Source organism: Octopus bimaculoides, chromosome 8 (genome assembly GCF_001194135.2).
Source record: "Octopus bimaculoides isolate UCB-OBI-ISO-001 chromosome 8, ASM119413v2, whole genome shotgun sequence".
NCBI classification, from domain to species: domain Eukaryota; kingdom Metazoa; phylum Mollusca; class Cephalopoda; order Octopoda; family Octopodidae; genus Octopus; species Octopus bimaculoides.
The window spans coordinates 27,652,321-27,665,828 of record NC_068988.1 but is presented as its reverse complement, the minus strand read 5'-3'; the positions used below and the strand labels follow the sequence as shown (position 1 = coordinate 27,665,828).

Sequence of the window (13,508 nt, the reverse complement as noted above, 5' to 3'; positions counted from 1 at the left end):
ACACTCTTATTATTATTTTTTTAAAAGCATCCGTTCCAAACAGCTAAATTAAAATCAGAGCAGCAGGGTTTGGGAAGTTGATAGCTGGGGGGAGAAAGAATTTTACAAGAGAAAGACTTGGGAAAAAGAAAAAGAAAAAAAAAAAGGAAAAAAAAAAAAATGAGAGAGGAAAAGTCCTAGAAAACAGAAGAAACGGAAACTTTGACAGAAATTCCCAACTAGGGTCAGCAAGTGTGCACATTTTGTTAGTGAGCATTTTCTGCATGAGTATATATAATAACTCCAGCTACCCAATCTGAAGTCTTGATTAAATAAAGCAGGTGATAAACTGTTCATAACTAATTGGCTGCTTCCAGGAATTCAACCCTTATTACCAGAAGGCACGTCACCAAATCTATGCCAACACACACCGATATTGCCAATCTCAGCACAGTTATATTTTACAAGGGGTATTGTCAACATTTTTCAGAAGAAAGAAAAGACAACTTGGGGCTATGTACCATTATTTAGGAGAGAATATTAGTAAAACTATCGAAACTTAATTTAGAACATTCTAAAAAGGTTCAAATGGACCAAAACATTATAATATGATTCAATTAAAATTTTAACAAATTTTGATAAAACAAACAATGTTTATTTGCTATAATTGTAAATTAAATCTTACTGTAGCGCTTAACTTTTCATAAATTAAAACAGAAACTGCAAATCTACAATATCTTCCTTTAATAAATCATTCCTAAGTTGCATTTGTAATAAAGATTCAGTCCACAGCTGTTATATAAGTTGATATATAATGTATGTGTATATTTATTCATATACACACAAATATACATTACTATGTTACATGTACACACACACACACACATATAGATATATACATACATACACAACATGTACAAACTCTTAATATATATTTCCTATCTTTCATAATTTGTATATCTATGTGGATTAATGTATGCGCACACAGTGTGCATCTATATAAATATATACATATCTATATAACAAATACATTTATATATAAGAAATATATTTACATATAAATATATACATATTTATATAGCAAATACATTTATATATAAATAAATATATATATATTTATAAATAAATATATATAAATTTATAAATATATTTATATATAAATATATATATTTATAAATAAATATATATATATAAATTTATAAATATATTTATATATAAATATATGTATATATATTTATAAATATATTTCTATATTATATACACACATTGTTCTCTTACATGTTCAAATATTCAAAGATGGATAGGCATGGAATGGTCTCCTAGTACTTTATTATCCAGTATAGCTATTATCATCCTAAAATAATTCTATAGCACACATATTCTACCAAAGCAGAATGTTCCAAATCATGTGGCAACGAAAGGATCTCTGAAAACTTGGTTTCACTCGATATAATTGTAGACGACCTTAACATGTGTAAGAATCAAGTTTAACAAAATATTCCCAGTGGTGACAATCAACAGCTACTTTTGCCCACTTTATTTAACAACAATTAAGTGTAATTTATTGATTTTTCTTTCTTTTTTTTTTAATACAAGAAAAAAAAAAAAAAAATTGAGCCCATAGGGAATACATTGAAAAGATTTTCCTGAGAAATAATACAATTTCAAAATGGGGTGAGAGAGAGGCAGGACTGTTCTCTACCTGCTTAATCTGGTCACAATGAAAGAATCCAAACTAGAGCAGCATGTGCTAAAAGGGGGAATTAGCTTTTGGAAATTTATCTAAGATGAGATATAAAAGGATAAGAAAAGAATACAGTGGGTATATCACGTTAATTATGAAGTGTATGTCAAAAGGAAAGGAAACAAAGTCACTGAAAAAGTTCTGTTGATTCTCTAAACAGAGTGAAATTTTATAACTGACAATTTCCTAACTAGTTATAAACAATTTCGAAGCTGTTAATTGTAAAAGCAGCTCTGTTTTTTTTTCTTTTTGTTTTTATTTTGGAGGAACATTATGTAACTGATTATAATTAGTGCTATTATATTAAAACAGCAAGAAATAAAACAGTTGCGGAAGAAATTCTCAACTCAATAATTTCTAATGTAATATTGTACAAAAAAATATTAGCAACGAGTATAAAGTGGTTTCGGAAAAAGAAGGGATTTGACTTGCAGGGCTGTTTTTGGTAAGAGATAAATATCGGTAAAGTCGAGGTTAATTCTAATTTAGTAAGCAAGAAGTAGAGAAGAAATCAAAGAGATAAGTAAAAGAAAACCAAGAATTCATTAATATTCCAAAGGCTAGGTTTTTCATGTTTTATTACAGGGTTAAGTTTGCACAGCTCAGTACACATGAGAGCTCTCAGACATTGCAGTTTCTCTGTCTCCAAACATTAGAAGATTTAACAAGATTCACATTGGAGGTATGAGATTATATTATTAACCAAGTACTGCTCCATAGGCACTGAAGACCATTGCTATTTGTGTATAACTGCATCTTGCATTTATCCAGAAAGCCAGGTACTGCATCATTTTGCTTTTCGCAATACTTATCACAAAAAGTTATAGAAAGATGAAGTGGCCTTGTCTTTCACAAAGAGAGACGGCCATACAAGAAATGGGATGGGGGAGGGGAAAGGGGTATTTCTTTTGATTAAGTTCTTAGATTACAGCATGTTGGACAAACTTCACATTCTGGTTATAAAGCCAACACTGCAGGATTTTTTTTTTTATCTGTTTTATCAATCATGCATGATGCATACCTTTATTTAGTCTGATGTAGCGCGTGCTTACTCACACGACATTCACACATGCATGCACGCACGAGTCAAGGATGAGCAAATTACAAACAAAAGAGTTGGCTGGGGGTAGCGAGTCGTGCAAAACGATATTGAAGCACAAATGTGTATGTTTTAGTGTTAATGTGTACTTGTATGCTTGTGTTTAATGTGTTTCTGAAGTAAACCAGAAACTGTCTTTCTAAACAAATTATGCTGGATAGCTGTTTAACTGGTCTGGTTGCTGGCATAGATATAGTTAGATGCTTTTAGTAGTTGTACAGTAATGTTAAGTCAGTTCATTGTAGAAAAGCAAACAATATTGCCAATAACAATGGTAATGAGGCAGATGAAATATTATGAACAGAAACTGATATTGCCATAGTTTATTGGGGATAGTATATTCAATCTCCTTGATTCACAACCTCTGAAGCATCAGCTCGGCATATTGGGCATGTCCGATTTGTCTGAAACAGCAAAACAATAAAGCCATTGTAAAGACATAGGAATACGCTAGGCAGTATTTCATTTTCATAACAAAATTTAGAAAAGATCAAAGCTGTAATACATTAAACAGTATAATTTACCATAGATACAGTTTTACTCTAACCAAATTGACTTTTGCCTGTCCTGAATATCACATGAGATACACAAGACACATTGCTCTGGTATCCATGCATCATATGTGATACACATTCCCAATATTTTTCAACCACTGCAGTAACTTGGGATTTAAAGGAAAACTTTATATTACACAGAATGTATGGAAGAAGAGTCTGAAAACAAGCATGGACATTTACGATAAACTTATGAAAATACTTTGGACAGGCAAAGGGTGAAAAAAACTATTAAAGACTATTACAAAGTTGATCATTTTTTTTTCTTACTTATTGCTGACATTTTATATAAAACTTTACTTCTGTAACAAACATTAATTAGACGTGTTACAGAGTATTACTAAATATATCAATGGTGGAAGAAAATATAACAAGAAAGGAGTTTACTTACCTTAAGCCATTTATCTACACATTTAGCATGGAATTCATGACTACAAGGAAGGACCCGTAACAGTTGTCTATTTTCAAAGTCACACATGCAAATAACACAAGAAGTCTGGTCCATGCAAGGGGTTTGATCAAAGTTAGCACGTCTTGTCTCAGCATTGAAACGATATGCTATTAGCTGATCAATATTAGCTTTAGTCAGTCCTCTGGGTTTTGCCTCACCTAATCGCTCAGCTAGATTGAGAAGTGCCTAGAAAATAAAACCAAAGATAATTTTGATTAATCATAACTAATTAAGATGGGGGAGTGAAAGAGAGGTATACATATGAGAAGAAGAATTTGTGACTGTGGTTAAGAAACTTCCTTCCCAATCACATGTTTCTGGGTTCAGAAACATAGCACCTTGGGCAAGTTTCTTCTACCATAGCCAAGGGTCAACCAATGCCTTATGAATTTGTGTGTGCGCGCGTGTGTATACACATGTGAGAGAGAACTGGTGTCACCTTGTGCTGACAGCGCATGACAGTTGTAAACAAGTGTTACTGTCATACAACAGTGTCCGTTTCTAATCCTCAATGAAAACATCTCTGGCCATAGGGAAATATCATATTACTTATAAACAGATGAAGGTTAGTGACAGGAAAGGTATCTGACAGCAGAAAATCTGCCTCAATGGATACTGTCTGACCCATCCCATACAGGCATGGAAAAGTGGGCGAAATAACAATGATGAAGATGATGACAGACTGAGTGGTGCCAGAAGCCAGTATTGTGTATTTGTAATCTGAAGTCCTGTGTGCCAGTCAGAGTCTAATGAAAATAAGAATATATCTACAGTAGAGGGAATTGTCCACCTTGGTGTTCACAGCACTAGATCCAAGATTTGACTACTCATAAGACTGTAGTCTGCACTTGCTATACATTGAAAAAGAGATTCAACACACACACACACACACTGACTAAACATCTATATAACAAATTAATATTAAACAATCATATAGGCTAATATAAAATAATATATATCGCATTTCATGACATAAAAGCTGCACAGGTGTATTAGATGCACCCTAATTTCAGCAGTGCATAATCAAGGAAAAATGGGTTTTAGTGAATTAAAGCTTATGGAAGGCCCAACTTCACACAGGGCACAGGGTAATATTTTAAGACTTTTCTGTTGTTTTGAAAGGAAGTGAACCATATATGCTGTCAAATACAGTATATATACATCTTTCTCATTGAACACTTGGTTACAATTAATATTAGAATTTTGTCCAGACAACTTTGAAATAATTAGTATGTTTTATTTAATCCTTCTTGTATTAAGTTTCACAAGGTTACATCTAATAATTACAATTTAAACCATACCTCTGAAAGAGAGAGAGAGAGAGAGAGAGAGAGAGAGAGGATATTTTAAAACTAGCTTTTCATATACAAAGAGAGGCACGGGTGTGGTTTGTAATAGGCACAAGCACAGCTGTATGGTTAACAAGTTTGCTTCCCAAGCACATGGTTTCAGGTTCAATGCTAATGCATGACATCTCGGATGGACTAAAGCCTCATGAGTAGATTTGCTGGATGGAAACTAAAAGAAGCCCATCGCATGTATATGTGTATGTATTTCTTTGTCTTGACATTGTTGTAAATGAATGGTATTCATTTCCAATATTCTGCGAAAACTCGTCTGGCCATGGAGAAATATCACCCTTGCTTGGAAACAAGGAATGGTTGGTGACAGGAAGGGCATCAAGTCATAGAAAATCTGCTCCAAGCAAACATGGGAAAGAGGATGTTAAAACAATGATGAAATGAGAGGGAAGAATTATTCAAGTTCTAACATATTCTAGAACTTTCATTTGACACAGTTTTGATAGTAATTAGGTTAGTTGTATGGTAATAATCCATGGTAATCTACCTCATAATTTTCCACTTCAGCAGCAGCATCCTCATTCAGTTCAACATTATATGTAGCTGGCATGGGTGGGTTGCCCAACATTGCTCTAAAAAAAGAAAAAGAAGAAAATGAGCCTAAGAACAGTTTCAAAGCAGATCTGTTTAACCTTTTCATTACCAACCCGGCTCTGAGTACAAATGTCTTGTTTTCATAAGTTTTGAATTAAAATCTTCCACCAAACCTTAGTCACAATTTATGTTCCTAACACCAGCTGAATGATAACTAAGCTATTTTACTAAATTCTTTGTTATATTTAAAGTAATTGAAAGAAACACAGAGCATCTCAGAATAAATACAGTAACGAAAGGGTTAAAAACTGAAGTCTGAAAGACAGTAACTAAATATCATATCTATATAAGTAACAAAAAGGAGCAATGAAATTTTGAGAGAGAAAATATTAAAAAAAAAAAATTAAATTGTGCACCGTTATCTCTAAGCTATGTACATACATTTTGTTAAATGACGATGATTTGTACAACATAGGATTTTTGTACACACTGACTACTAAAAATTAGAGAACACATTGCCTTGTATATAATATACAGTGAGTGTTAGTATTTCAACTTATAGTAAAGGTGTGATTAGTCTGATTTATTATAATTACTCTATAAAATGGAATAAAAACAAAAAAAATTTTTGAGCTTTACTGGTGCAGTTGCTGTAAGTCAACATTTTAGAAATCACACTTATCAGGGTTTTTTTTCATGGAAAGTGCAAATTATATAAATAAATCTGGTAGGTAAATTACACTTTAATTAAGATTTTATCATTGATGATATGGTGAACAACAATCATTTAACTTACAAGAAATGAAGTAGAAAGCCAGGGTAGGCAGTGGGTGGGGGCGCCGGGGCAAAAGCACGCATTCGGTTTCTACTGAGAGCCCGCCGGGGATATAATCGCGAAAACTGATCCTACAATACAAAGAGAAGACAAAAACTAATACATCGGAATTTCTGGTAATAAATAAGAGTTAAATTTTATAGTTGTACAATTTTAATTACTTCATACAAAAGACAGGAATATTAAAAACACAATCAGCAAAAGAGAAAGAAATAATGGAAAGGCTTTTGCTTGTTTACAGGAGTCTGTCAAATCAACTTGGATACAGGCACAACATCAGTTTTCTGGGACCATTGATTTCAAAACCTTTTTGGAGTACTGACTTTTTCCAAAGCAGGGATCACTTTGGTCAACATACACTAAAGTACTCAAAGTTAAAATTTACCTAAATGATTAAATGAAATACGGATAACTATACATTAGTGGAAATTAGAGTGGACCGTAAGAGGTTGCAGACCAACAGTGCCTAGAAAGTTGGTGTAGTAGAATTACTTACATAAATGTCTTGTGTTGCTGGGTGAAGTGTTGATGGTTCCTGGAGCATAATTGGTGGTGAGGGATTGAGAGGAGAGACATGGTGCACAGGAGTAGTTAATGAATATGTTGGGCGATGTTCTGTGATTATCTGTACATCATCATCTGGCTGCAAAACAAAACAAGGAAATTGTTTAAACGATTCAATTCATTTTAATATGGAGACCAATAACAACAAAGTGAATCATGCAATATCAATTATCGTTTCTCTCTTACTTGATTCAGTCATTAGACTGCGGCCATGCTGGGGCAGTGTCTTGAAGAATTTCTTAGTTGAATGATTCAACCCCAGCACTTATATTTTTTTTAAAGCCTAGTACTCATTCTATCAGTCTCTTTTGCCGAACTGCTAAGTTACAGGGACAGAAACATACCAACACCAGTTGCCAAGAAGTGGTGGGGGACAAACACAGAGACCAAGGTACACACACACACACACATATATATATATATATATATATATACATACACACACACACACACACACACACACAATGGGCTTCTTTCAGTTTCTTTCTACCAAATTCACTCACAAGACTTTGGTGAGTCCCAAGGCTATAGAAGACACCTGCCTAAGGTGCCAAGCAGTGGGACTGAACCTGGAACGAAGTCGTTGGGAAGCAAGCTTCTCATCAAGCAGCCATATTATATTATATTTGTTGCAATTATAGTTTTTATCTTTTACTTGTTTCAGTCAGTGGACTGTGGCCATGCCTCACACAAAGCTTTGGTTGGCTTGGGGCAATTGTAAAAGATACTTGTCCAAGGTGATGTGCAGAAGGAGAGAACCCAGAACCACATGGTTGCACAGTGAACTTCTTAACCACACAGCCACACCGTCAAAGAAATCAAACAATCTGGCAATGTGTGTGTGTGTGTGAGAGAGAGAGAGTGTGTGTGTGAGTGTGTGTGTGTATTTATTTTTTACTATCAAATTCCAATTTCAAAGGAAAATAAAATTGTAGTAAAATACGTACCTGAGGTGGAGGTTGCGGATTAGGTGCAAACTGTGAAGGATGATGATGTGGCCCCGGGTGATGTGGTGGTCCAGGTGCTGTATTTATATGATGTTGACTGGACATATGTCGAGCAGCATGAGCGGCAGCAGCAGCTGCTGCAGCGGCAGCCATAGAATTCTGATGCAGCAGTGTTCCAGGAGGTGGAGCAGGAATAGCATGATGTGGAGGTGCATGTGGGGGAGCTGCATGATGACTGGCAGCTACACCTGGAGGAAGTTGTTGCAAGCTACAGGCCGGAATGTGCTGCATACTACATGATGGAATTGGAACACTGCATGGAGGAATGGACCATGTCGGCTGGCTAGCACACACTGGTAGGTGAGCTGTTGTACACACGGAACTAGGATGTGTGCCAGTACATACAGGAATAGCATATGGAGCAATAGTTACAGGAGCAGACACTGGAACCTGGTAACAAAAGAAAATTCAACTAAAATACCTTCTACAATATTGAATTAATTAAAACTAATCTATACTCAAATCATTCTACAAGCTGTTTCATTAAAATGTTTTTAGAAGAATATTTGAATTAAAATAGTCATCTATGTATCATAATAAATGTATACTGTTGACAGGCCATGCCTCAATTGTGCTTATTGGATTTAAAATATTAAAATTCAAAAAAGCTTTCAAATTTTTACAGTAAAACTTAGACAAGAATAGAGAAAAAAACTGCATAAAAAGAAATTTTACCTGCTCCAAATCAAACATAATTGGTTGCTGGGGATTTTGGTGTCCCAGTAAGGCAGGGTGCATCTGGCAATTTGTTGCAGCTGTAGGTTGAAACGCTCTTCTATCTGGTGATTCACTGCGCTGAGTTGTGTTTCGTTCTCTAATACGCCGCCGCGTTATTGGGCTGAAAGGTAAAAAAAAAAACAGGAATAATAAAAACTGGAATTTTATCTCAAAGAAACCTCAAAAGAACAGAAATCCATTAAACAATACAAAAATATTAATAAAGCATAATGCACATTTGCAAGCCAGCTAGCCAAGCTTAAGAAGCAATACAACTGACTCAACACTAAAAGCAGGTTTCTTGTAATTCTTTACATCAAAATGTAAAGTAGAGGCTGGGAATAAGGTTGGAGATGCACAAGCCACAAAGTGTAGGATCTTACAAACAGTAAAATTAATTTGTATGTCCTTGTATAGAAATGGTAAAACTATTGGTTATTGATTTTTGATGAATAATTATCTTTTATTGGTTTCAATCACAGGACCTTGGTCATACTGGGGAACTGCCTTATGGCTAATTAGAGATAAACACATATCATCATCATCCTCCATAGATTTCTTACTCCTAAATATATTTCAGTAAGGAATCTTAAAAAAGGTCAAGACATTCCACCAATCTCAAATTTTGTAACTAAATTTGCCAATCTTAAACTATGGCATCTTCTTTGTTGGAGAATCCATAACCTTCCCTTTTACACCAAACCCTCACATACTAATTGTAGAAAACGCATTTGTCGTGATCAGGTGGATATATATTCCACAGAACAATGTGCCTTCAGAATGTTGAAATGACGGCATTATCTGACCATGCTCACTTTCCTCTGTTCTTTGTCAATTTGATTTTTATGAATACTTTCAAGTATTTGAAATTTACCAGGTCTTTCAAAATGTTCTAAAAGACACAAACGGAAGGAATTATTCTTCTCATTAGGTCAGTCACTGCGAACATTACAAAAGGTTTTTGGAAAACTCTTAATAGTCATTTCATTCTCTCTCTCTTTTTTCTCCCTTAACCCTTTAGCATTTAAACCAACCATGTCAGACCCAGGTATTCTACCAGTTGTATGCTCAAACCAGTCAGATCTAGTCTCTTACACCTGTACTACAATGTCATTCTAACCTCAAAGCTACGAGATAATGCACGATTAATTCAAAACAATGCAAGTAAAATAAGCATTAAATATGAGGAGTAATCTGAATGCTAAAGGGTTAAAGAAGTGAAGACTTCCTTTTGTGTGGAGACAATTTCGATACAGGCATTATCAAAACTGGAATCATGAAGCCCTAAGATTTAATCTTAGAACAATGAGGTATCAAATTAATTTTGGTATAACATCTAACCTAGTACTCAGCTATCTAGGTCATATATATATATATATCTTATTAAGGAGGAATAGTCATTTGAATCAAACCCAAAATAAATTGTTGCTAATTCACTATGATAGAGATATTTATATAAATTACTAAAAATTTAAATACTTTTAAATTCTTAAGATTATTTACAACAGCTACCATCATTTAAAATTTTGAGCAATTTTTTTTTTTGTCACATAAAATATTTAGAACAAGTATTTCTTCATCTTCAGTATTATATTTCAGATGACATTTCTTTGGCTAAGACTGAACAGAACAGAGTCTTAGGGATTAGAGTAAAGAACTCCAAGATCTAATGAAGTTTGTGGGTTTAATCGTGGCACTTGAAATTAAGTGGAGATTACATAAGTTGCTCAATAAATAAATAAATTAAAAAGTTAAATAGCCTAGTAAGGCCTCACCTTAATGTCTAGAACAAGTTAAAGTTTGATTTTTTTCCTACCATTCTCATATTGTTTTTGTCCCGAAGTTTTTACTGTATGAAAGTATTAAAGAATTATATTTCTCCCTCTTTTTTACCAACTCTACAGATAAGGAACAAGGCAATATAACTTGATTAATCAAGTAAAACACTAAACTCTCAAGATTAATGACAATTATTAATATATTTTGAATTTTTAAGCATAATTTGTTTGTATTGGTTGTCCAACATTTTCATTAAAAACCCATATTTAAAGAAGTTGTCAAAGAATTACTGTTTTTTTATAAACAGATAATATGGTTTTATTGTTTTAAACAAACTTATGTAACTAACACCAGATTTTGAATTTACAATAAATTGGCATAAATTCAAAAAGATTATGATGAATTTCATCTCCTACAATAAGGTTGTTAGTCAATTTGTAGAAACTGATATTTCTTAATAATTATGACAATTTTCTCCTGCAATATATTTAATGCTAAATATGGACTCATACATGAATAATTTAATTCTTAGTTAATTAAAAATAAATTTAATCAAATTCTTAAATGTATATATACATAAATTAATATCGATAATCTAATAGCAATGGGTAATATTTGCACCCATTTGACAGCCTTCCACATCAGATTAGAAAACTAAGGCTTATTTCTAAATTCTTAAGAATACTCTTCAGATACGAACTACATAAAAAGCATGTCCATTAGCTTATATTTAAAAAATTAGGCCAAAACTTTCTGGCCTAATTTTATTGCTTTGAATATTGGATGAACTCTTTATGAGACACTTTATGAGAGATCAAATAGGTTTGCTTGAATGACTTAAACATTTTTTTATTACACAAAACACTTCATGTTTTAGGATATGCTCTAAATAAAAATATTCAAGTAGAACAGCCCGGTTAATGAAATTTAGGCTTCTCTAATTTAATTAAATCATTTATGTTTGGGGGATGAGAGTTGATGTCAGAAGGATAGCATTTATGTTAGTGTTATAGCAGGAACAGCTTATTGTGCAAGTATTGTAAGCAAGGCATTTTCATATTATATTTATTATAAATATCACAGGTATTAGAAAATAAAGATTACTTGGTAAATACAAAAGCAAACACAGCATCTCTTCAATGACAAAAGGAAAAAGCTTTAAATATTTATTCATTTGCTATATGTTGACCTAAAGAGACCACCAGAGAAAGAGTGCACCCTATATACAAGACCAATACATGAAGAGACATACACACACACACACTAATGGTTTTATCAATATAAGCACTATTAAATATCCTTCATGTGAGATTGAAGAGTATTTAATTAAAAATAGCAATATTAATCTAATCTCCAAATTCAAATGAATTAAATTATTAAGGATTATGTTTCTCAAAAGCTGCAGTTCATTGTAAACACCATATTATTAAACTGCACCCATTTTGAGAAAATTTCCTGTATGGTTTTTGATCCAATAATATTAAATTGAAAAGCCGGGTCTTTGATCCAATTTTAAATTAAATAAAAGTTAAGGATTTTAAGAATTTATTTTCTTCTTTCATGTTTCAGTAAGCTTTCTAAAATAGACACACAAGTCTAATGACAGCAATAAATGCCTTCTTTAATATTCTAAACTTTATGAATTATTGGACAGAAATTACTTTGTTCTGAGAAGTAAAATCAAAAGGAGTATTTATTTGACCTGAATGAAGTTAAAAGGACATTGAGAAGAGGATATAAATGGGTGATAGGAAACCAAATGGTTCTCCTTTAGAGAGTAATTAAATTTTTTATTTTAGACTGTGGAGATTAGAACATGCAGAGGTTGGAAAAAATATTAAGGTAGATTCATCACAGTTTCAAATACAATCTTTATTCCAAAATAATTTACATTTTCCAAGGATAGACAGACATGACAATTACAAAATTTTAAAATTACAATTTACCTATTTAGCACCTAATACATATTAAAAACAAATATTTTAAACTCAAGTCACTGCTAGATTCTCATTATTTTGACTAAAAAGAGAATTTAATATATATGGTTTTAAGTATTCTGAGTAATCAAGATTAAGAAGGAAAAAAAAGGGGGATATTATGAATTATATCAATAGTTATGAACAATGAATATATTTAATGTTTATATAATTACTGAGAAACAATTAATAGTAATGATTCTATTTCTTAAATCGCAGACATCCAGAACAGAGACAAATTTAATTCTGACGATAAAAAGAGAGAAAAAATTTTTTTTTTTTAATATCAGAAGTTAGCTCCCTAACTTTTATTTTATATTAATAAATAAAAATTATTTAAAAACAAAGTGCTGTTTCACATCGAATTAGAAAACGACGAGGAAGGAAGGAAGGACGATTCTTTTTAGCTGGTTTGGTGACAGATGTGGGTAAGTTAAACTAATAACTAACCGAGGTTATTAAATACTAGAAAAAATATACATTTTCCAGTCCTTTTAATTCAAATATTCTTTCCCTTGTCCTTACTTTAACACACACACACGCACACAAAAGCTGTTTAAGGACTTAAAAAGGGACAAATTATAAATAAAGCCGAGGTCTAATTCTTGCTATCAGAGAGATTATTGCAGTAGCTATGTAAGGGAGATAATCCTCATCCAAGACCATTGTCAAGTCGACTGACTATGTTTATTGTTGTTGCTAACAAACCTGACCAGCAGGTAGAAGAACAAAAGGCTTACTTCATTTATTTTGCTTTGCCTAGATCAGGTTTTTCATAAAAGGCTTTAATCGGATTTCTACTTTATATTTCATAACGCATATTTAACCGACGTAGGATTATATATATATATATATTTACTATAATAATAAACATCGATTTTTCATATTTCTTATTTACTTATTGTTTT

At 32.6% G+C, this 13,508-nt stretch overlaps 1 protein-coding gene across 2 annotated transcripts in view; it reads right to left on the bottom strand.

Moving 5' to 3' along the window:
* Positions 1-2,268: 2,268 nt before the first annotated feature.
* Positions 2,269-13,508, bottom strand: part of LOC106880872 (E3 ubiquitin-protein ligase RNF38) — a 269,382-nt gene continuing 258,142 nt past the window's right edge. For both annotated transcript variants that reach the window (XM_052969997.1, XM_052969998.1), the window contains 7 exons: positions 8,804-8,966; positions 8,069-8,518; positions 7,054-7,200; positions 6,519-6,628; positions 5,676-5,760; positions 3,768-4,013; positions 2,269-3,226 (listed from right to left, as the gene is read on the bottom strand). In XM_052969997.1, coding sequence (XP_052825957.1) covers positions 3,164-3,226; positions 3,768-4,013; positions 5,676-5,760; positions 6,519-6,628; positions 7,054-7,200; positions 8,069-8,518; positions 8,804-8,966 — 1,264 coding nt within the window. In that variant the 3' untranslated portion in view covers positions 2,269-3,163. The remainder of the gene's footprint in view (positions 3,227-3,767; positions 4,014-5,675; positions 5,761-6,518; positions 6,629-7,053; positions 7,201-8,068; positions 8,519-8,803; positions 8,967-13,508) is intronic.